The following is a 21,942-nucleotide window of genomic DNA, read 5'->3' as shown; positions in this document are numbered from 1 at the left end:
AGACCATTCCGCCGCTTTTCCCGGCTACCACATTTACATGCAAGTAGCCGGGAAAAGCAGCGGATGGGCCGCAGTGCTCCCGCCTCCGCCGAGTCCCCTGGCCTGTGTTGGCCTCCACCGCCGAGTCCCCTGGCCTCCATTTCCTGCCCCCCCATGTCCCCCGGCCGGGCATCACAGGCCGGCGACATGGCAGCTCTGGGCATCACAGGCCGGGGCCTCAGCGGCGGAGGGCAACACAGGCTGGGGACTCGGCGGTGGCAGGATCACAGGCCAGGGGACATGGGGGGGTGGCAGGAAACAGAGGCTGGGGACATGGGGGGTGGGAAACGGAGGCTGGGGACATGCGGGGGCGGGAAATGGAGGCTGGGGACTTGGCGGCGGCAGGATTGCAGGCCAGGGGACATGGGGTGGGTGGGAAACGGAGGCTGGGGACTTGGCGACAGAAGGATCGCAGGCCAGGGGACATGGGGGTGGTGGGAAACAGAGGCTGGGGACATGGGGGGTGGAGGGAAATGGAGGCTGGGGACATGGGGGGTGGCGGGAAATGGAGGCTCGGGACATGGGGGCAGGAAACAGGCTGGGGACTTGGCGGTGGCAGGATCGCAGGCCAGGGGACATGGGGGGGGCGGGAAACAGAGGACTTCGGGAGATCGGGGGGATTGGAGGCCTGGGGAGATTATTGGGAGGGGAAATTGGGGGAAGGGGGAGCAGGGGAACCAATTTTTTTAAAAAAACCACCCACCTTTTCCGGTGGTGCGCTCCTGTGCATGTGGCCCCTTTAAACTAAAAAAAAAAAATGGTGGACACGATGGGTCCTTCTAGCAGCCTGTCGCATCTTACGTGTAGATAGGGGCAACGTCCCGCGCTACTTTTAGCGTGGGCTGGCCCCTCCTCCCAACACGGATTCCCCAGTAGGTCTAGCAAGGCCCTAAGTCAATTACTCTCTAGGGGCCTTGCTAGACGACGGGGTAGCCCGGTGCAAGCCCCGGGCCAGCCCCTGTGCATCCAGATGATGCATAGGGGATCCTGGGCTCAGGCAGGGGTAATCCTCCCTTGGCTCAGGATAACTGGCACCGGGTGTGTAGCCCGTTCCGCTTCTTTTCCCAGTTAATGCATTTACTCGTGAGTAGCCGGGAAAAGCAGCAGACGGCGCTCTGCAGGAGCGTTGCGGCCATCAGGGCAGGGTGGGGAGATGGGGGGGGGAAACAGAGCCAGGGGGGGATGGGGGGCATTGGAGATCGCGGGTGGGCAAGGGGGTATCGGAGATTGTGGGCGGGCAGGGGGATCGTGGCCAGGGTGGGGAAATCGGGGGCAAGGGGGGGAGCAGGGAACTTTTTTTTAAAAAGCCTACCTTTATTGTTGGTGCGCTCCTACACACATGGCCCTTTTAAAGTAAAAAAAAATGGCGGACGTGACGGGTCCTTCTTGCAGCCTGTCGCGTCTTACATGTAGACAGGGGTGATGGCCCATGCTACTTTTAGTTTGGGCTGGCCCCTCCTCACAACTGGATTCAAAGGTAGGTCTAGCAAGGCCCCCAGGTTAGAGTAATTGACATACAGAAGCAGTTGCTGAGACATCTCTGCCCCCGCAACAGCTTACTCAACATACCAGGCTTTGGAAAAAATACAATTTGGAGCAAATCAGGTAATGCATTCACAATTATCTGGTCGATTGGCTTGTGACAAATTACTTGGGTACATGTGAGAAGATGACAACCATCGTGGGTGGAGGATAGGTGGGAGACAGAAACCTCCAAAGCTGAACCAGATCTAAGAATAAAGAATCTGAGAGGAAACCCAGGCCAGAATACAAAGAGCTGTGCTAGGCATGCCCCAGGGTTTGTGAGTACCCTGTGGGATTTCTGCCTTCCGCCTCGCTTTCAAGACTAGACATCCAATGCGATGTCATGTACTGTGTTCAGGACTCTCCCAAGTTCCAGAAGTGATTTGTCCTGAAATGCAGGCGGCAGCTGTGTTTCTTGAACAAGTCCAAAACTGACTCGGATGCACAGAACAAATTGCACAGTTCCTAGGGTATCGGCAATGGTCACTTTCTCAGAAATTGGAAACGCTGCTCGCTTCTACAGCTGCGAGAATGTTGTGTTGGGTGTGTTTCCCTGCCTACTCAGCCATAGCCATTGGACAGTAAAGTGCAAAGACAGTAAATGATGGAAAACAATGATGATAATCTGCTTACACGCAGGAAGCTTCTTTGTGAGCAGATATACTTGGTTCACAATGCATGAGGGCTTATCAGTGCAAATAGGACTCTGATCCTATAGACATGCAAAGCTGGAACAGGACGGCAGAGCTGTAACCTCATCATATTCTCCTTGATCTAACTGCAGCCTTTGACACGGTTGATCACGATCTTCTCTTAGATTCCCTCCATGACCTTGGACTCTGTGGCTCTGTCTATAACTGGTTCGCCTCCTATCTAGAGGGTCGCTCTTTCAGCGTGTCGGCTAACGGCAGCTCGTCCTCCTCCTTTCCCCTTTCAGTAGGGGTTCCGCAAGGCTCGGTGCTTGGCCCGCTGCTGTTTTCTCTATACATGCTGCCCTTGGGTAAACTTATTCAATCTCATGGCCTCCAATATCACCTGTATGCCGATGACACACAACTATACCTCTCATCTCCGGAACTTTCTCCTGATGTCCACGATCGTATCTCAGCATGTCTTTCAGATATCTCAGCCTGGCTGCTTCATCGCCGTTTGAAACTCAATATGGCAAAAACTGAACTGCTTGTTTTTCCTCCTAAACCTTCTCCTCACCTCTCATTCTCTCTTACTGTCAACGATGTCACGCTTACTCCGGTCAAGGAAACTCGTAGCCTTGGCTTTATATTTGATTCCTCGCTCTCCTTTATTCCTCATATCGAGGCAGTAGCTAAATCTTGTCGTTTCTTCCTGTATAATATTGCCAGGATTCGACCATTTTTGTCTGTCTCTTCTGCCAAGACTCTCGTTCACGCACTGGTTATCTCTCGGTTGGACTACTGCAACCTCCTCCTCTCTGGCCTCCCCTCATCTCACATCAGTCCGCTGGTCTCTGTCCACCACTCTGCCGCTAAGATCATCTTCCTGGCCCGCCGCTCTGACCATGTCACTCCGCTTCTGAAATCTCTTCATTGGCTCCCAATTCAGTCCAGAATCCAATATAAACTTCTCCTGTTGACCTTCAAAGCTTTTCACGGTCTAGCTCCTGCCTATCTCTCCTCTCTCATCTCACACTATTGCCCCGCTCGTGCTCTTCGCTCCTCTGATGCCATGCTTCTTGCCTGCCCAAGGGTCTCTACTTCCCTTGCTCGGCTTCGTCCATTTTCCTCTGCTGCCCCTCATGCCTGGAATGCTCTTCCAGAACACCTGAGAACTACCAACTCAATCACAGCTTTTAAAACACAGCTAAAAACTTTTCTTTTCCCTATAGCTTTTAAACTTTGAGTTTGTTCTGACTCTATACTGTTAGCTTCACCCTTCCCGGTGCCTGTTTACACTTCCCTGTGCCTGTTTGCAGTCTCTTTCCCTTCTTATTGTTTACTACAACTTTATTAGATTGTAAGCCTATGCGGCAGGGTCTTGCTATTTACTGTGTTATCTGTACAGCACCATGTACATCGATGGTGCTATATAAATAAATAATAATAATAATAATAATAGGGACAGGTGAGAATTTAGTTTCGATTCAGCTTTGATACAAACTTATCAAAATTCACAAAGTTGTCCACATTCATAACACAAAGATCTGAGATATTTGCAGTGGAGGCTGGTGACAGTGGTGCAGTGAATCCACTCTGGGTTTCAATCAGAACCAGTAAGAAACTCTAAAGAAGTTCTTCTTCTTCTTCTTCTTCTTCTTCTTCTTCTTCTTCTTCTTCTTCTTCTTCTTCTTATTATTATTATTATTATTATTATTATTAAAGAAGCTATCCTAAGAACGTAAGAAGAGCCCTGCTGGATCAGACCATGGGCCCATCTAGTCCAGCACTGAGTTCACATCAGCTTTGTGCAACACTGCCGCATCTGCCAATGATATACCAGCCTATGCTGTTGCATCACACAATGCCACAGGTCACCTCCCCAATGCCCTTGTCATGTTCTTCTGTTGACAAAGACTGCTGACGCACCGCTTCCTAAACATGCATTTGTTGCACTGCTGCTTATTGGCTGGAGCTCTAAAAGGGCCGTCATTATTTATTTGCAAATCTATCATTATCCCATTTGGCAACTTCTTCTTTGTAGGACTTATTAGGGTGAGGGCATTTCAAAGCTTGAATTAAGAGCTGGTGGAAAAGAATTTACGTTTACTAGTTCCATAATCTTTCATCCCAACATAGTTGCTCTGTACCTCTGGATGGTTTCCAAAGAACGCACAGGCCTCCTCACCCATGCTTTTCCATCCCCGTTGCATTCACACTGGCACTGAATGGTGCAGCTCCTCCTCCTGTGAAGCTATTTGTGTACACCAGAACTCCTGGAGCCTTGGAGTACGGCCATTGTGTTTCAGCCTCAGTGACTATCCCTTTGTTCTCCTGCCTTCAGCAAGGAGAATCCCCTAGTTTACCTGCGCTACAACTATTCATCATTTCATCAGCATAGCTTCAACGTTACAGTTTCAGGGTTTCTAGGAACACAGAAGCACTTCCACAATTTGTATTGATCATCTTTTAAGAAATCATTTTGACAAAAAGCACCTATGTTCTTGCTGAGGGCATTAACACACGCTCCTCTCTCTCTCTCTCTCTCTCTCTCTCTCTCACACACACACACACACACACACACACACACACGCACTAACTATCAATGGTCTTCCTGCTTCCCACATTATGTTTTATTCAAGTCTTCCTACAACCTAACATTTTAAGTTGCTTTTCTCCTCAAGGCAGCAAACTTGCTGTGGTATCCATTGAGCGGACTGACGCGTCTCTGTTCATCATACCAATTATGTTTTTGAAACCTAAATTAATCATCATTGTATATATATATAAAACCCCAGCAAGCAAGCGAACCCTCCAAATCCTATCTAGAAATTAGTAATGTCATAAAGTCCAAATGATATAAATTGCCAACTAATCTGACACATTCATACTAAAGGCATGCTATTTTGCAGAACAACCAGGCTTGTGAGCCACTGAGAGAAATTAACAGAGTGTTGCATTTCATCCATCGCTGCAATTCGCTTTTCACAATATCTGCTAGGTTGTCAGTATTTTAAACAAAGCAAACAGACAGGAAAAGATCAGATAAAAGACGACTGGGAGCCCTTTATTTTCCATATCAGAAACCATGCAACTTTCAGAGAAACCAGAGGGTTTTACACAGGGAAGGGGCAAAGATCATCCCAGGTCCTTACAGAATGATGGATCTCCCTATGCTTAACAAGCTTCCTTTTTGTCCAGATAACTAATCATTTACATGCATGCCAAATCTGTAAACAGTCTGGAAGACTGTAGAGATAGATGGTTATAAATCCGGGAAGGAATTCAAGTTCTTTGCTGGTCAAATAGCCTGGATAATTCTGGCGAGGGTACTTTAATCTGGTTAAAAGATCTTACTTTTTGCCTTGAATTTAGTTATTTACGTTTCTCTGCAAAAATGCAACATCTCTCTACTATAAAAGATGTAATATTGCTGATTTCTTGTCCTGGAGCAGGAACAAAGGGGTGGAGTATGAATTTAGGAGAACGGGGGCATATTGTAGGACAGAAGGTGATGTTTAAGAACACCTCTTCTGGATTCAATCGTATTCCTTACACATGTGCCTTTATTCCATTCATCCTATTGTTACAGTCCTGTACAACTTATAAAACTTAATGAAGACTTCATAGGAAAAAAGTCTCTGTGTGTGTGTGTGTTTATTGTTTCTTGCTGCAAAATATTGTTAAAAATCAGTTCTTCCTCTTTTTAAAAAATAGACGCAGACATAAAGAGAAATAGAGGGTTAGCAAACCCTCTATTCCCTTAATATGGTTTGGGTGTTTCATTAAGCATTTTCACATGACCTTTCTTTCTTTTTTTCTTTTTTTTTTTAAAAGCAGCATTTCACACATGTGTCAGCCTCAGTCCCATTGCCAAGTCTTTTAAATACTCCATTCATCTCAATTAACAAGCGAACTGAGCCTGAGTGTCCGGGATTTGGACGGAAGGGGGGAATTTCAGCTGATCCAAGAGAAATGATCCATTTGAAAACAGCTCATAACCATTTCCTGTATTTGAATGCTTAAAAAGCCAAGGGCTTACTCAGTTATAGCCAGCGGAGAAACAAAAATAAAACCTGCAAAAAACACGATCAACGTCATTTCAAAAATAAAACAAAACAGCTCAGCAGGTAAAACAGTAAAAGTAGTCAAATAACTTGTTAATTCATTGCACATTTCAAGCTGAAGCCTGGACATCTTTCTGTTAATATTAGAGGGTTCCATTTTCCTGCTCTCTTTCACCCCATCCAGCTGTCTCCATTTAGGGGTTTTTGTTAGGAACAGGCGGCTTTGCTCTTCATGTAAGGCTCTGCCACTGTGTAGATTCGGAGTTGTGAATTCCATAATTTCCCCCTCATTCTAAATTTAAGTTCAGCCATTGCAGCTAATGCCCTTGATGGAATCTCAAATTGCTGTCACTACCACGGATCACTAGAAATCAGAGGTAATAGTAGGAAGGAAGCAAGAGGAGGGAGAGGACCGGGAGGGGGGGGGGAAGAAGAAGGGAAACGCCAAATAAGACTGCGGATATTAAGTTTTAATCAATTTAAATTTTTATCTACAAATTCAATCCTTGCTCTCAAGCTGGCTGGGGGGTAAGATAAGCAACATAGATCCTGAAGCATGACACCAGCCTATTGCAGGATGGAACGTTTGTCCATGAATCCAGATCAAAATGGAAACACATTCATTTATTACTTGGATATTATAGGGAAAACACGTAGTGATAAGCTACATGGGCTCAAGAGCCTTGTCCTTAACATGGTCTCGCAATTTCATTAATTTTCACACAAAAAATCATTATACTATAATCTTATTCTCTCTCTCTCTCTCTCTCTCTCTCTCTCTCTCTCTCACACACACACACACACACACACACACACACATACATTTGCTGTACATATTTTGTTTGTTTCGCTCCATCAACATTACCCTCCGCCCCTTGGCCATATAGTGTAGCATTTAACTTTGTGTGTTTACTTCTTTTGCTGCGAATGCCTCCGATTTAGTGAATCCTGCATGCAACCGATGAGTCAGCTTAATTGCTCTTGGTGATCTAGCCAACAAGGAAAACATCACAACCCAACAATTACATTTTAAAGAGATTTGGCAGAGGTCAGATTCACTTCTAACCAGGATACCAGAAAATCTCTGTACACTGACATATCTACACCTTGGTCATTTGTCTTTTTAAAGAAGCCCTCAGAGTTATGCCCAATTTTGCACAACATGTACTCTATGATTTCGTATTATGCTTCTCAAATTCTATTACGTTTGAGATCCGTGATTAATAACGAAAATAAAGCCAGGTGTTCAAAAACAAAACAAAGAAAAAACCATTACATACTAAACTGTGAATTCTTCATTCAGTGTAGCTCATGCCACAGATGGACATTTAAAATAAAGGGCTGCTGAACAAATTTCAATGATATAAACTATAAATCTAGCATTTTGGCACAAATTTGTTTTTGATGGCTTCTGAGAAATGATAACCTATGATTAGATGCTTACCACCGAAAAAATAATGGTGCAAATATATTGCACATTTACAAGCATTTGCCAATAGCTCTAAAAAAGAAAGATATTTTTTGCCTGGCAGCAAAGAAGCATCTTGTTACTAAACATGTAACTCGTTGGAAATTCTATTGAAATCAATAGAAATTGCTTTCTGATCAGGGTCTTAGAATTCAGAGTTAAGTGGAAAGACACTGGCATGCAATGTGCGTGTGGAAAGGTCATTTGGTAAGGTTTTGAATTTTAACACCTCCAGAAATACAGTTATTATTTCACTTACCATTAAACAATAGAAGCAGCAGCAGCAGCAGCACACCAAGGGCATCATACAGCCCAAATTAGACACTTTTAATTCTAATTGATTATAGTAAGAGAAAGTTACTTGTATGGGACTTCAGAGCTTAACTTTGCCTGGATCATCCCGCAACTCCAAAACAATGCTATATTGGACTGTTGAAATCAAACAATACACTTGTCACTGAACTGAACACTGAAGTTAAGCCATTTCTGCACCAGATCCTTTAATTCTAATATTATCTTGATTTTTAACTATTTCTTCCAATGCAACTTCACCAGCACCATGGTTTAACTTTTTCTGAGAAAATTAGTAATAGCAAAGAGCTTCTAAGAAGAAGCAAGCATCAGACGCTATACATTTCAAATTGACTTAAAAAGTTAATAAACGGTGTAAGGAAATCCTAGGAAGTAAGTTGGCAGGCAGACAAGAGAAAGCAATATTACCCATTGAATATCAACCATTTTAGTTCCAAACTGGTATTTAAACAAAAATTACATCTTTGTAGCATGATGATTCATCGCATCGGCATTTTATGTAAAATACTTGCCTTTCTATATATAATTGCTGCACATTCATCAACTGAACATGAGTTTAGATGGGCCTTTTATTTTATTTTTACACTATTTAAAGTCAGGATTAGATTTATCAACATCGCAAGCATTCCTTGGACTGCGTGAGGAAGTTGATGTAAACATCTCTGAAGGCATCCTGCACTTTAAAAGTAGAGTTCATTTACTTAAGGCAGTAAATCTGACTCTGCAGAAGCATTAGGAACATTTTAAGTACATTTCTTCTTCTTCTGATATGTTCAGAAAATACTATGAGATTTAGAACTGCCATTAATATTATGGATCTCATGTTGATGCTTTAGAAAATGCTTTCATTGATGCAGCCTCTAGTGATATCTGCCCTTTCTTGCCATTTAAACAGTTGTGGCTAAGTAAACTACTTTTTAAACTCACCTCATCATTTAGATCTAAGTAGCAACATTTGCTTTTGGGAAACTGATGTTCACTATGATCAAACTATTGAATTCAACAGGTTGAAAATCCAGGTGTTTTTGAGAGATACATTCTTACGTTTTTATATCTATCAGAAAGACAACTGATTATTATTATTATAAATAGTATAATATACTATTTAAATAAATAAATGGTATAATAATAATAATAATAATAATAATAATAATAATAATAATAAACAACTGATTGTCAAAGCAGCCCTTGTGACCACCATGCCACAAAAGATTTATATGGCTCACTGAAGTACACATAGAACATGGTTATTTTAAACAATTTAATCCAATAATTCCTTAATATGGTGTGACACCTGGAACTATTGATATACTGCCATTATTTGTCCCCAAACGAGGTAACACTTGAGAAACTTACTCTTTTCAAGAATACCCCCCCCACCCTGTGTGTGTGTGTGTGTGTGTGTGTGTGATGCAAATACCATTCAGGGAGATGCTGAAGAAAGCACAAGAATGAAGTAAATTGTGTCCCCCCCACCATTACAGATTGTTCAAACTTATTGGTTTAGAAAGAGAGCGACCTGGTGGAATTTGCATGCAAAGCAATCTTAACATAGGGATCTTGGCTGAAATGAATTATTGATTCATTTCAAAAGACAAATTTAGAATGCCACTAAGTTTAACATTCCTAGAAAGCAGACATAACTTATACAAGTTCTCCATAACAGAACTACAGATGGAATATGGAATCTTGGATAGAACATGAAATGCTGACTTACTAGTAGTAATTTGAGACAATTAGCAACAGAAAGAAACCCCTTTATTGAATGGCTTTAGTACAAATTCATAAATTGAGCCTGATTTTCCTCCTACTTGATACTTTATATATTCCTACTTGATATGTGATTTCCCGCCTACTTGTTACTTCAAGCTGAAGATACTTCCCAAACTCCATTTATAACAGAAATTAAAAATAAGATTATTTTTCTTTTAAAGTAACAGACTTAAGATGACACACATGATATTGTTTTATTCATTTGCCTTTCTATGGACAGACTTGAGAATTGAGTTTGTTTGGGTCGCTAAGAGGGAAAGTCCAAACTGAAAGAAGACACTGTATATAGCACAGAAGCAAGTAAATTAAGGAAGGCTTGGATCATTTAACCTTTGATTTCTAAATCTCTCCCAGAACCTATCCAGGCACACATACTGTGGATTTTATATGCACAAGGTAATAATTAAGCCCTAACTTCTGCGATCCATAATTTTAGGCCTCTAACAGTTGGACTGCTTAATTCCCTAATAATGGAAGGAACGTTTCTATCCCAGCTTCAAAAAAAAGATCTGTCTAGAAGTGATTGAGTGAGCTGACAGAAACTTATCTAAGGCCTCCATAACAATGACAACTATAGACTAGGTGGAATTTACTGTTCCGATAAGAGCCTTTGGGTTGAGCATCTTTGCAGCATACCACACTTCACTGAGTCGAGGTTCTGGATTACTTTGAGCTTGTCATACTTATTTGACTTTCAACTATTTCACAGGATCTTAACGCTAACTGTGGAAATGCAGCATTAACAATCCACTGGCAACGTCTCATCCTTCCTTTATGAGGAAGCAGGGACAGCTTTGGGAAAACCTTTAATCTCAGGCAGACTTTCAGCTTTCCCTGACACTCAGAAGCTGTGCTCCCTTCTTTTTCTGGATTAGGATAATTACTCATCTACCATTTATAGAAATCTGGTCTCCTTTGAGATTCGGGAGCAGCGTTAATGCACTCCCTAACTTTAAAACACAACGCATCCTGGCAAATTAGAAAACTGAATTGGCTAACAACAGAGCCCATTTCAAAACATATTTCGAGGTAAACGTCTACATACACATAAACACAACAAAGGTCGAGAAATGACAGCTTGGCAGATACAACCTGTCATCAAACTGGGCCTTTCCTTTCTGTTCCATCTCCTGCCCCTCCTCACCCCAACTGCACAAAGTCTGCTTCTTCCCTGTAAGCCAAATCTCCAATAGATGAGACATATTTTTTTCTTTTTACACAACAGAAATGATCGTGTGCAGAGCAAAACTATGCACTAACCTCCATCACAATCAGCTGTGATGGAGATAATTGGTAACGTGGAAACGCACAGCGCACAGTGTCTGGATTCCTTTCAGAGTCCTGGACTACTCCATCATCCATCATCCACCCACCCTTCAACGCATTCCAAATCATGTGATATTATCAATTTGTTTTTTTTACCTCTGACAGGGTCAAAGGAAGCACCTGCTAGTGGTGCTTCAACTTGCGCTGCGGTATCTGGCTATTTTAATTCCCCGGTACATGGGAGGCAGGTTAGGAAGACGCGGGTTTTCTTCTTCTCTGCCTTCCCTTGGGTTTTAGACTTCTATAAATAACCCCCCACATAAATATAATCCCCCTCTTACAAGCACACCCTCTCTGGCTTCCAAATGTGTACCTGTCTGTGTGGATTTCTGAGTGGAAGGCGTGTTTGAGAAACAACTGAGACTACTTCTCCCCTTCACACACAAAAACTGATGCTCTGTCTGAAAAAAGCATGCCCAAAAGGCACATTTTTCTTCCCCCATCCCACTCCAACAAACAAGTCAGTACAAGCCCGAAGCAGAGAGAAGGGACAAGAGAGATGCAGAGGGACCCGGGGATGGCTGGTCAAGAGGCGAAAGGAAGCAGGGAAATCGCTAGTGGGGAAAAAGGGAAGATTTCAGTTTTTTATTTTGATTTTTAAAACCAGAGCTTACCTTTCCTCTTCGATCGCCTCCTCCTCCTCCTTTTGGACTTGCATTTCAGTTGGCTGCTTGGCCCTCCGGACGCTCTGCCGTTCCCCAGGACCGATGTCATAGCGGTGTAGTTCAGTAAACAAGACGAGCGTGTGCGTTGCGGGGTGGGGTGGGGGGGCGCGCTGGAAAGAGGCGGGAGGGGTGGCGGGGAACGGAATAAAGAAGTCTTGGACTCCTTCCGTCTCGCCGCCGCTTTCTAGGTCTGGAGAGCCGGGGCTAAAGACCCCCCCTTTTTTTTCTTCTTTTTTTCTTTTCCAAGCTTCTGCGTAGCAAGGATGCCGGATCAGGGGGCTCAAGCGATCTTCCGGGCAGGCATCCTCGAAGAGCTGCCGCCGCCGGTGGCGGTGGGGATGATGGCAAGAAAGAGAGAGAGAGAGAGAGAGAGAGAGAGAGAGAGAGAGAGAGAGAGAGAGAGAGAGAGAGAGAACCGCGAACAGGTACAGGCGGACTTAAAAGAAGGAAAGAAATTCAATCAATGGGGGAACTCCGATTCTCCCCATCGCTGCTGGCTTTCCCCCTCGGTGGGTCTCACTCCTTCAGTCCCTCGCAGGGTGCCTTGTTTTATCAGGGGCTGGGAATGCACGTCTCTTACTTTTTTTCTTTCTTTCTCTCTCTCTCTCTCTCTCTCTCTCTATTTCTTTTTTTTTTGCACCTCTGCTAGTTCTTTGGCACCACCAGCCACTTTGAAGCCAATCATGCGGGGAGCGTGTCTATTTGCTGCTGCAAAGTCTAATTAGATCCAATCACAACTGTCTCCTAGCTCTGACATCAGCAGCAGCAGCAGCAGCCCTCCCCTCCCTCTCCCCCACTCCCCTCCCTCTCCATCCATCCCTTGTCACTTTGCAAACTCAGCTTCCCAGGACCCGAAAGGAAAAGAAGGAAGGACTCCGACGGCTGAGGGGTCTGGGGGGAGGGGTGGGGCGGTCGGAGGAAGGTCTCAGGCAGGGGAGGCGGGGGGCGGGGCGGTGGATCCGCTCTGGGTTTCTTCCGAACCAGCAGGACCCTAAAAGAACTGTCCAAGGTGCTGGCCCCGATCCCCCAAATGACTTCAACACCTTGGATAGCGCCTTTGGACTTCTGACTGAAACCCAGAGCTGATGCACTGCCCCACCGACGTTGGCCTCCCCTGGTATCAAGGAATGAAATAAAACAAAAGCCACCTCCAGACAGACAGCAAATCTAGCAGAAGCAGACAGGACAGTTATTGTTGTTTTCATCATCATCATCATCATCATCATCATCATCATCATCATCATCATCATCATCAATAGTGTACCAGTAGTAATGCAGCTGGATCCGAAAGTAGTTTTCCATCCCGATGAGTTGCAGTGGGTGGGTGGGAACCTACTGCTGAGTAAAGAAGTACGCAGAGAAGCCTCCCCCAGCCTGGCGGCCCTCTGGATGTTTTGGACTGCCACTCCCATCATCCCTGACATGCTGGCTGGGCCTGATGGACCTTGGCTTCCGAAACATCTGGAAAGCACCACATTGGTACAGAGAGTTTTCAGCCATGTGGGACCCAGGTGCACTGTGTGCTTTGGGATTTAAGAGCACCTAGGACAGTAGAACGAAAAGAAAGAAAGAAAGAAAGAAGTCCCACAACTTCTAGCTGGCTGGAGAATGGTAGGACTTTTTAATGTCTAAGTGGAAGTGGCAGGACTTTTGAATGTTTAAACATACATAAGATTGCACCCTGAATAAATAAATCTAAATAAATAAATAAATAAATAAATAAATCTCGCACTCCTTCCTTCACTTCCCCTCCTCAAAAGGTCCCAGGGTGTTGTGCCAACTCACAGTGCGTGAATCCGTGTTCAGCCAGGCGAGCCGCTATGTTCAATGACTCCTCACTCTCAAGTTAAAGAGTGCAAAATAAAGTCCCGAAAAGTTGCTAGCTTTCCTTCCCTGCCCACCGTCGCCAAATCTGCAGCAGTGTTTACTCCTGCGGCGCGTCGACTCAGAAGTAAGTTCCACTATATTAAACGGGATTTAGAATCACAGAGGTGGGATTTCCTCCCGCATAAGAGTGCAGAGCAAGGCTGGTATGAAGAGAGAATGCGCACGCATGCACACACACACACACACACACACACACACACACACACACACACACACACATTACTCCTATACAGGTTTACTCAGAAATAAATTCCAGTGCCATCAATGGAGCTTCCACCTCAGGTACGGGTGACTAGGGCAACAGCCCTATGGTGGTAGCCAGTGTTAGTACTGCACAGAGTAGACCCACTGAAATGAAATCGCATTTCCCCTGCGGAGGCTGGTGGCTCCAGCTCCGGTGGGGCAGCGAATCCATTCTGGGTTTCAGTCAGAACCAGCCAGAACTCTGGAGGAGCTATCCAGGTACTGAAGCCATTTGGGGGATAGGGTTTAGCACTGTGGATACCTCCTCCGGAGTTCTGACTAATTCCGACTGAAACCCAGAATGGAACCACAGCCCCACCAAGTTTGGAGCCACCAGCCCCCACTGCACTTCCCGTCTTGCAGTAGAAAAAGGAGGAAGGAAAGGTTACTTGTGGGTAACTACGCAGAGTAGACCCACTGAAATGAACGCAACTCTAGTTAGACATGACTTCAGTCCTATTCATTTCAATGGGTCTACTCTATGTAGGGCCAACATTAATTCCTACTCCCTAGTCCCTGTTCCTTTTCTTTTTTCAACGCAGCGCAAGAAATGAATGAGTTCATGATGACTCCAGTGCGAGAGGAAGACCTCACTTTGGACTGTTCGGAAGAGGAACAGGGAGACCAGGGAGTGGTACGGAGAAAGGGGGGGGGGGGAAAGGCTCCTTTATCTTTAATGGCCCGGCAGGTGCCACTGGTCCACGAAGTGGGGAGAAAAGCAGCATCTGCTGAAAACTCTCCCTCCCTCCACCACCGCCCCATACACACAAATGCAGGAGTCCCATCTTATGCTGTGCTAGGCTGATCACCACTCAGGCCTCCCAACTAGCCTTTTCTTAGTGGCGTAGAAGGAGGGTGATATTTCAGCAAGGTCCGAAGGAGCTATCCAAGGTGCTGAATTCCCTCACCACACCACCATCACACAGCTTTGTTAAATCCATATAGTGTAATACTTTTACGGGGCCAACTCAAAAGATTCTCACCCTCCCTCCCTCAACTGTGCAAGCTTTTGAGATCTTCAGATCTCTTCATCAGACAAGATCTTACCAAAAAGTTGGTCGAAACTAAGGGGGTGAAAAGAGGTGGAGGAAAATAAATGATTGTCTGGATGTTGCAGTCACGGTGTCTGCATAGCCTTGAGATGATATGGAGGAGGAGGAGGGAGGTCTGCAGACATTCATGACGGGTTCTGTCAGGTACTATGTTATTTATTCATTTTATTTTATTTAGAATATTTATATACCGCTCTCCATCCAAAGATTTCAAAGTGGTGGACAACAAATAGAATCAAAGAATAAAATGACCATATTAAAAATACAATTTTTAAAAGAACAAAGTTCTTATAATGCGATGATATGAATGTTGGTAAACCCTCTACTTCCATACCATCTTAAAGTGCCGACTGTGCCGACATCCTGACTACAACACCCAGTCAGCCTATTCCCCTCCCCACTGTTTCTGCTCTTTTGTAACCTCTTGCCTGGTGAAGAGATCTGGGGATCACAAAAGCTTGCTGCTTTTTTTTTTTGTAATCTTTTGAGTTGGTGCAATAAAAGTGCTACACCAATATGGCTTTTGGAACCTTTCTTACAAACAACACTGCAACCTTTAGGGGTTCTTTTTGTAGAACTTTCTTAAAGATACAGGAGTCCCTTGTTTTCTTTTAGACTAGATCATATCTGCCTTCTCTGTGTTATGGTGAAGAGAATGACAGGGGCCCCATACCTTTAATAGGGGTGTGGAAGTAATTTCAGAAGATGCAGCTATTCCTACTCCCTGAAAGTGTTAAGCTTCACCTCTGGATTTTTCCTCATTTACAGGGCTCTTAAAGGTGTAAGGTAGCCTTCCCCAACCTATTGCCTTCCAGTTGTGTTGGACTGCAATTCCCATGATCCTCAGCCAGAAGCCATACTGGCTGGGAATTATGGGAGTTGCTGTCCAACACAACTGGAAGGCAACAGGTTGTGAAAGCGGGTGTATGAAGAACATTTGCACCTCTGGTCACTATCAATTTGTGTAAATCAGCCAATCCTAACTTGCGGCCCTCGAAAAGGTTTGGACTATACCCCCATCATGCCCAGGGATACAGCTGATGGAAACGGATTATGGGATTTGTAGTCCAAAACATCTAGAAAGCCCCAGATTGGGGAAAGGTAGTGCAGAAAAAATAACTATATCTGGTGAAGATTAATGCAGTTATCATTTACTCCTTAGCAGTAGCTGTTAGCTAATTTTTGACACTGTTAAGAAGAACAAAAGAAAAATACATATAACATAGGTAGGATTTTTTAAAACATTAATAGAACAAACCCTATTCTAGAGAAAAGTTTTACTATGTTTCCATCATCCACTGTAATTAGTTTATAAGAGGTTTTCCTCTCTGAGTTTACAAGGAAGGTAGGGGAAAAAATGGAAGAGGAGAAGGAGGTGATGAACTGCTGCGTTCAGGAAACCGTGTCTTGAAGTGATGGGTAGAGAGAGAATTAAGCAAGCCAAGAAAGCTGGGAGTAAAAAGAAGAAGAAGCTGGAAACAGCTGTCTGCAGTGCTGAAACTCAGAAACCATGAAATATAAACGTAGGCAAAACAAAACTTAGTCCAAAGATTTAAGGGCACATGCAAGAACACAAATCCCTTTAACCATCCTGCCATGCCACTATTCTTGCAACGCATGCTTCCAGCCACCGAGGGACTGCTAGAGACAAACCAAATTGAGTAGAAAAATCCTCAAGCAAATGTTGGCAGCTTAAATTTGCTTGTCACAATAATATAATACTCCCCCTCCCACCTACCCGCCCCCCGGCCCTTTATATGGATACTGTTGGATTTAGGAAAGTTAGGAAAAAGAACAAGGGGCTTGATCCACCAAAAGAGAATTGCATCATTGTCCTAACATATGCATAACTTTCTGATCATAATAAATAAACCTTGCAAAGTGCTATGCTCTGGCAGGATTGTACTTGAAGTGCATAAAGCACTGAGTTTGGCAAGTGTAAATATAACTGCTTGAAACTCATCACCAAAAATTAAGATCTCTGTTTTAAAAACAAACAACTATCTCATGAAGTGTTTTTATTTATCTATATTGTATTTTGCCAATTTATTTCATTTGCTACATTTGTATCCCCTGCCTTTTCATCCAAAGAGCTGAAGGCAGAGTACTTGATTGCCCTCCTCTCCATTTTATTTTCACAACAGCCCTGTGAAGTAGGTTTGGCTGAGAATCATTGACTGGCCCAAAGTCACCCAGTGGGCTTCATCGTCAAATGAGAACTAGACCCCAGATCTACTGAGTCCCAGTCCAACACTTTACACCACACTGACTATCAACACTGGCCTGTTGCAGTGTTTGGCAAAGATGGGGGTGTGATGCCACAGAATATTTACAGTCATTCTAATTTGGGGAGCAAACGTGTCAGAATGGTTGCAGAACAGGGAAAGAGATCAATCTGGCAGAGAGTTTAAAGCATCACACAAGACTTCGGCCGTTTCTACACCTGCCTTTTTTCCAGGGATCATCCCTGTATATGCAAATGACACACAGGGGATCCCGGGAGCAGGCAGGGATGACCCCTCCATTTTCCTGGGATAATCCTTAGGTGTAGAAAGGGCCATAGAGATAGGAATAATTTTGAGAGGCAAGTGGATGACTAAGAAGTGGTCCCAGCAGGTAGAAATGTAAGGACTTGATGTCCAGAGGCAAAATGGCTGCTAGAGGCAAGCAAAGTAGGCAATGAAGATGGAAAATTAGGAGATCGAGGGAAATGTAGATGAATGAGAAAGATGTTTGGGGGAAAGCGCAGGGAAGATGGACAACTGAGGCAAATTCGCATGTTGATTTGAGTGAATTGGGCAGCATTTGGGTTGCAGGCCGTTATTATTGTTTTTCAGTTTGGAAGAAAAAGTACAGCCCAGTTGCTATGGCACGACATAAATAACCACCCAGGAAACAGATACCTGCAAAACAGCCACACAGAACATATTGAGAGTCATACCTGATTTAACCATCCAGATCTCATGAAGCTGAATTTACAAGGCAACATTTTAAGTTTCACAGTTTTAAAAAAGTATGCTTTGGAATGGTGAAACTCTTCCAGTATCTGAATTTGTATAACATTTTGAGTGTCATCTCTAAGGGGTTCTCACATACGTACATTACTAATGGTGGAAGAAGAATTACAGAAGATGCTGGTTATCCTGGATTAATGAGAAATGCAAGGGGATGATGCTGGGATATCAATTCCCCCCCCTTATTTATTTATTTACTGTACTGCCTGAAAGCCAAAGCCTTCTGGGCGGTTCACAAAAATTAAAACCATAAGTATGGCATAAAATATAATACGAAAGCTTTAAGACCACAATATAAGACCACAATATAAAAGTATTAGAATGTAAGCCTATGCGGCAGGGCCTTGCTATTTACTGTTTTACTCTGTACAGCACCATGTACATTGATGGTGCAATATAAATAAATAAATAAATAAATAATAATAATAATAATAATAATAACCAGAATAAAATGGAGCAGCAATGCAGAGACTTAAAAACAAAACAGGATAGTAAATTGCTAAAATACTGGAGAAAATAAAAAAGGTCTTCACCTGGCACCGGAAAGAGTACAATCTAGGCGCCAGGTGAACTTCTGCAGGGAGCTCATTCCACAGCCGGGGTGCCACAGCAGAAAAGGCCTTTTTTTCTGGTAGACACCTGCCTCACTTCCTTTTATTAAGTTGTTGTTCTGCTAGTACAATCATCGACTCTATATACACACCCACACTTTTATTTCCTTGGGCAGAGCCCTGATACCAGCTGCTTAACATGCAAAGTATTATTAGGGAAAGCTTTTCTCCAGACTTCACCCTGGTTCAATTTCTATATGGCCTGCGACTATAAAAAGTAAGGAAAGCATTCTCTCCCTTGAAAATTACATACATGCACATAACATATATACACCCTATGCATGCAATCCTATGCATACTTACTTTGGGGTAAGACCCATTGAACATGGGATTTACTTCTGAGTAAGCATGCATAGGATTGCACTGCAGATCACGAAGTGCCTTTCCAAGTACTGCTTTACCCATCATCTTATTAAGGGATATTATCAGAAGCAAAACTACTGACACAGAGCCAAGGAAAAAAAAACTGAAGGGGAAAAATTATGCTAAATTATTCATGCCTTGATTAATCTCTGCTTCCGTCTGCACTTGGCCTTATGAGAACAGCACGGCCCTGTATACTGGAACCCCTTTAATCTAAAAATAAATAAATAAATACAAGCCCAAACTCTCTTTCCAGTCTCAATCTAGGTTATCTCCCCTGCTGTGAATTGGTTTTCTCTCTCTAACTTTCCCAATTATTATGAACTTTGTATTTCAAGTAGGCCTGAAACTTTATTCGGTTCTACCCTTGCATGTGTATTATTATTATTATTATTATTATTATTATTATTATTATTATTAATCTCCCAGAAGATGGTACTCATGTAGCATTGAGAGGTTGTTGTTGCTGATTGCATCAGTTCAGACTGAACCTATCTGGGCTTACTCAGAAGTAAATCCTGTAGATTTCAGGGCCAAAGTAGGAGAGGCATGTGAGCTTTTTTTTTTTTTTTTAAAAAAAATGTAACCGGTGCAAGTGCAAATTTGATGGGAGCCCCAGGGTGAGAAAAAGGGTGCTTAACTCTTTCCCTGTGTCTGGTTTTTTGGTGATCAAAAGAGCAATGCCAGCTGCTTTCCTCATTACAAGAGACGACAATGATATGGGGACCCTGTACTCTTTCCCCTGCAGGTAGAAGACAGCAGCTTCATTGTATTTCATTAAAAAATCAGCTCCTAGTGCATGGGAGGGACTACTAGGCATGAGCGACAATTTCATTTGGTCCATTTTTTTTAAAAAATAACTTACCCAATACATATATTTTTTTAGCATCTTCACCCAGGGGAAAATCGTGTTTGCTTACCATCACTTCTCAGCTTGTGCGTTTGTCCCTGATTACTTCCTCTTTTGAAAGAGGAAGTAAACAAATTACACATGGCTCATTCAGTGCGCCATTTAAAGTTGGACTTACTGGAGTGGTTTTTTTGTTGCACAAAGAAGGCTAGGAAGGGCGGGAGATGCACAGGAGTCACATGATGTCATGAGAGGAACCTGCAAAAATCCATGAGTGCACAGAAACTAGGGTGACCATATGAAAAGAAGGACAGAGCTCCTGTTGTGGAGAAAATGGTATTTCAGCAGGTGTCATTTGTTATGCATGCAGCATCTGGTAAAATTCCCTCTTCATCACAACAGTTAAAGCTGCAGGAGCTTTACTAGAATGACCCTCATGGAGCTTTAACTGTTGTAATGAAGAGGGAATTTTACCAGGAGCTGCATGCATACAAATGAATGACACCTCCTAAAATACCATTTTCTACACAACCGTTAAAGATACTTGAGCCTGTCCTCTTTTTCTTATGGTCAACCTACCAGTAATGAACATGCAATAAGATACTCTTCTTATGGAGCTCTTTGTATTTGGGATGGAAAGAACTTGAGATTTGTTTGTTTTTTAAATGAATGTGGGAGAAATGGAAACTGAGAGATTCACCCACCAGACAGAAGGCTTTTAATACTTACTCCCTAGGGTGACCCTATGGAAAGGAGGACAGGAATCCTGTATCTTTAACAGTTGTATAGTAAAGGGAATTTCAGCAGGTGTCATTGGTATTCATGCAGCACCTGGTGAAATTCCCTCTTCATCACAACAGTTAAAGCTGCAGGAGCCCTGCGGTCTTTTGTATCTGGTCACAAGGACAGGGTTCCTGCAGCTTTAACTGTTGAAATGAAGAGGCAATTTAACCAGGTGCTGCATGCACACAAATGACACCTGCTGAAATTCCCTTTACTATACAACTGTTAAAGATACAGGAGCCCTGTCCTCCTTTTTATATGGTCAACCTATTACTCCTCAAAAGTCTGGATATGCCAGATCTACACCAAGCAGAATATGACACTTTGAAAATGGTTCAAAAACTGCATATGGACTATGTCCTGAGCCCCAACAGTTGTCACTACTGTTATAAACCATTTTAAAGTAGTAGTGTAGATCCTGAATCATGTCCTGAATTAGGGTTTCTATCATTCCCCCCCTCCCCTTCCCCACAACAGACTCCTCATCTTCAACTGTCACATGGTGGGCAGGCATAACATGGTCCTCTTCATGATGGAAATAGCTATAGCTTTTGAATTTGGCTGATACTGTTGGTAGGTTCATTTTTTAAAAATAAGAATTTACTAAAATTTGAAAAAAAATATATATTCAGAAATGGGACAGAAAGAACTTCAGGTTTTTCTACTTCTTTTCTTGAATATGATAGAATGCAAAACTAAAAATAAAATAAAAAAATAAAATCTTAGAGACTGCAGCTTTTAAAGCCCTGAGCTTAACCCACCTCCAAAATCTTGTTTATATAACAACAGAGTTAAAATTTATTTATTTATTACATTTTTATACTGCTCAATAGCTGATGCTCTCCGGGCAGTGCACAATTAAAACCATAAAACAGAATAAGTATGCAATAAATTTTAAACATTAAAAGTATAAGAATGCAATATAAAATCAGATAAACTACAGTCTGAATTCCAATATGTTCCAATGTGTGGTCTTAAACTATGCAAAATTAGGCATGCCTAAAGCAACTATTTTTATTTTATTTGTTACATTTATACCCCACCCTTTTTTCCTCTTGCAAGGAACCAAAGGTGGCATACATAATGCTCCTCCTCTCCATTTTAGCCTCACAACAACCCTGTGAGGTAGGTTAGGTTGAGAGTCTGTGACTGGCTCAAAGTCACCCAGTGAGCTTCATGGCTGAGTGGGGAATAGAACCCAGATCTCCCGAGTACCAGTCCAACACTCTAACCATTGTGCTGTACTTAGGCGCTCTTCTTAACCCTACATTGGATCAACTTATCCACCAAATGCAAAAGTGCTTTCTGTATCTCAGGTTGACCGGTAAAGGCC

The 21,942-nt window shown here is 43.1% G+C and overlaps 1 protein-coding gene across 1 annotated transcript in view; it reads right to left on the bottom strand.

The window, feature by feature from the left end:
• ADARB2 (adenosine deaminase RNA specific B2 (inactive)) overlaps positions 1-11,873 on the bottom strand; it is a 484,223-nt gene extending 472,350 nt beyond the window's left edge. The window contains exon 1 of the mRNA XM_063125777.1: positions 11,756-11,873. Within this exon, the coding sequence (XP_062981847.1) occupies positions 11,756-11,855 (100 nt within the window). The 5' untranslated portion in view covers positions 11,856-11,873. The remainder of the gene's footprint in view (positions 1-11,755) is intronic.
• Positions 11,874-21,942: the final 10,069 nt, after the last annotated feature.

This window comes from Elgaria multicarinata, chromosome 1, assembly GCF_023053635.1.
Source record: "Elgaria multicarinata webbii isolate HBS135686 ecotype San Diego chromosome 1, rElgMul1.1.pri, whole genome shotgun sequence".
NCBI lineage: Eukaryota > Metazoa > Chordata > Lepidosauria > Squamata > Anguidae > Elgaria > Elgaria multicarinata.
Note: the sequence above shows the minus strand (reverse complement) of the source record. Positions and strands in the feature narration are given on the sequence as shown.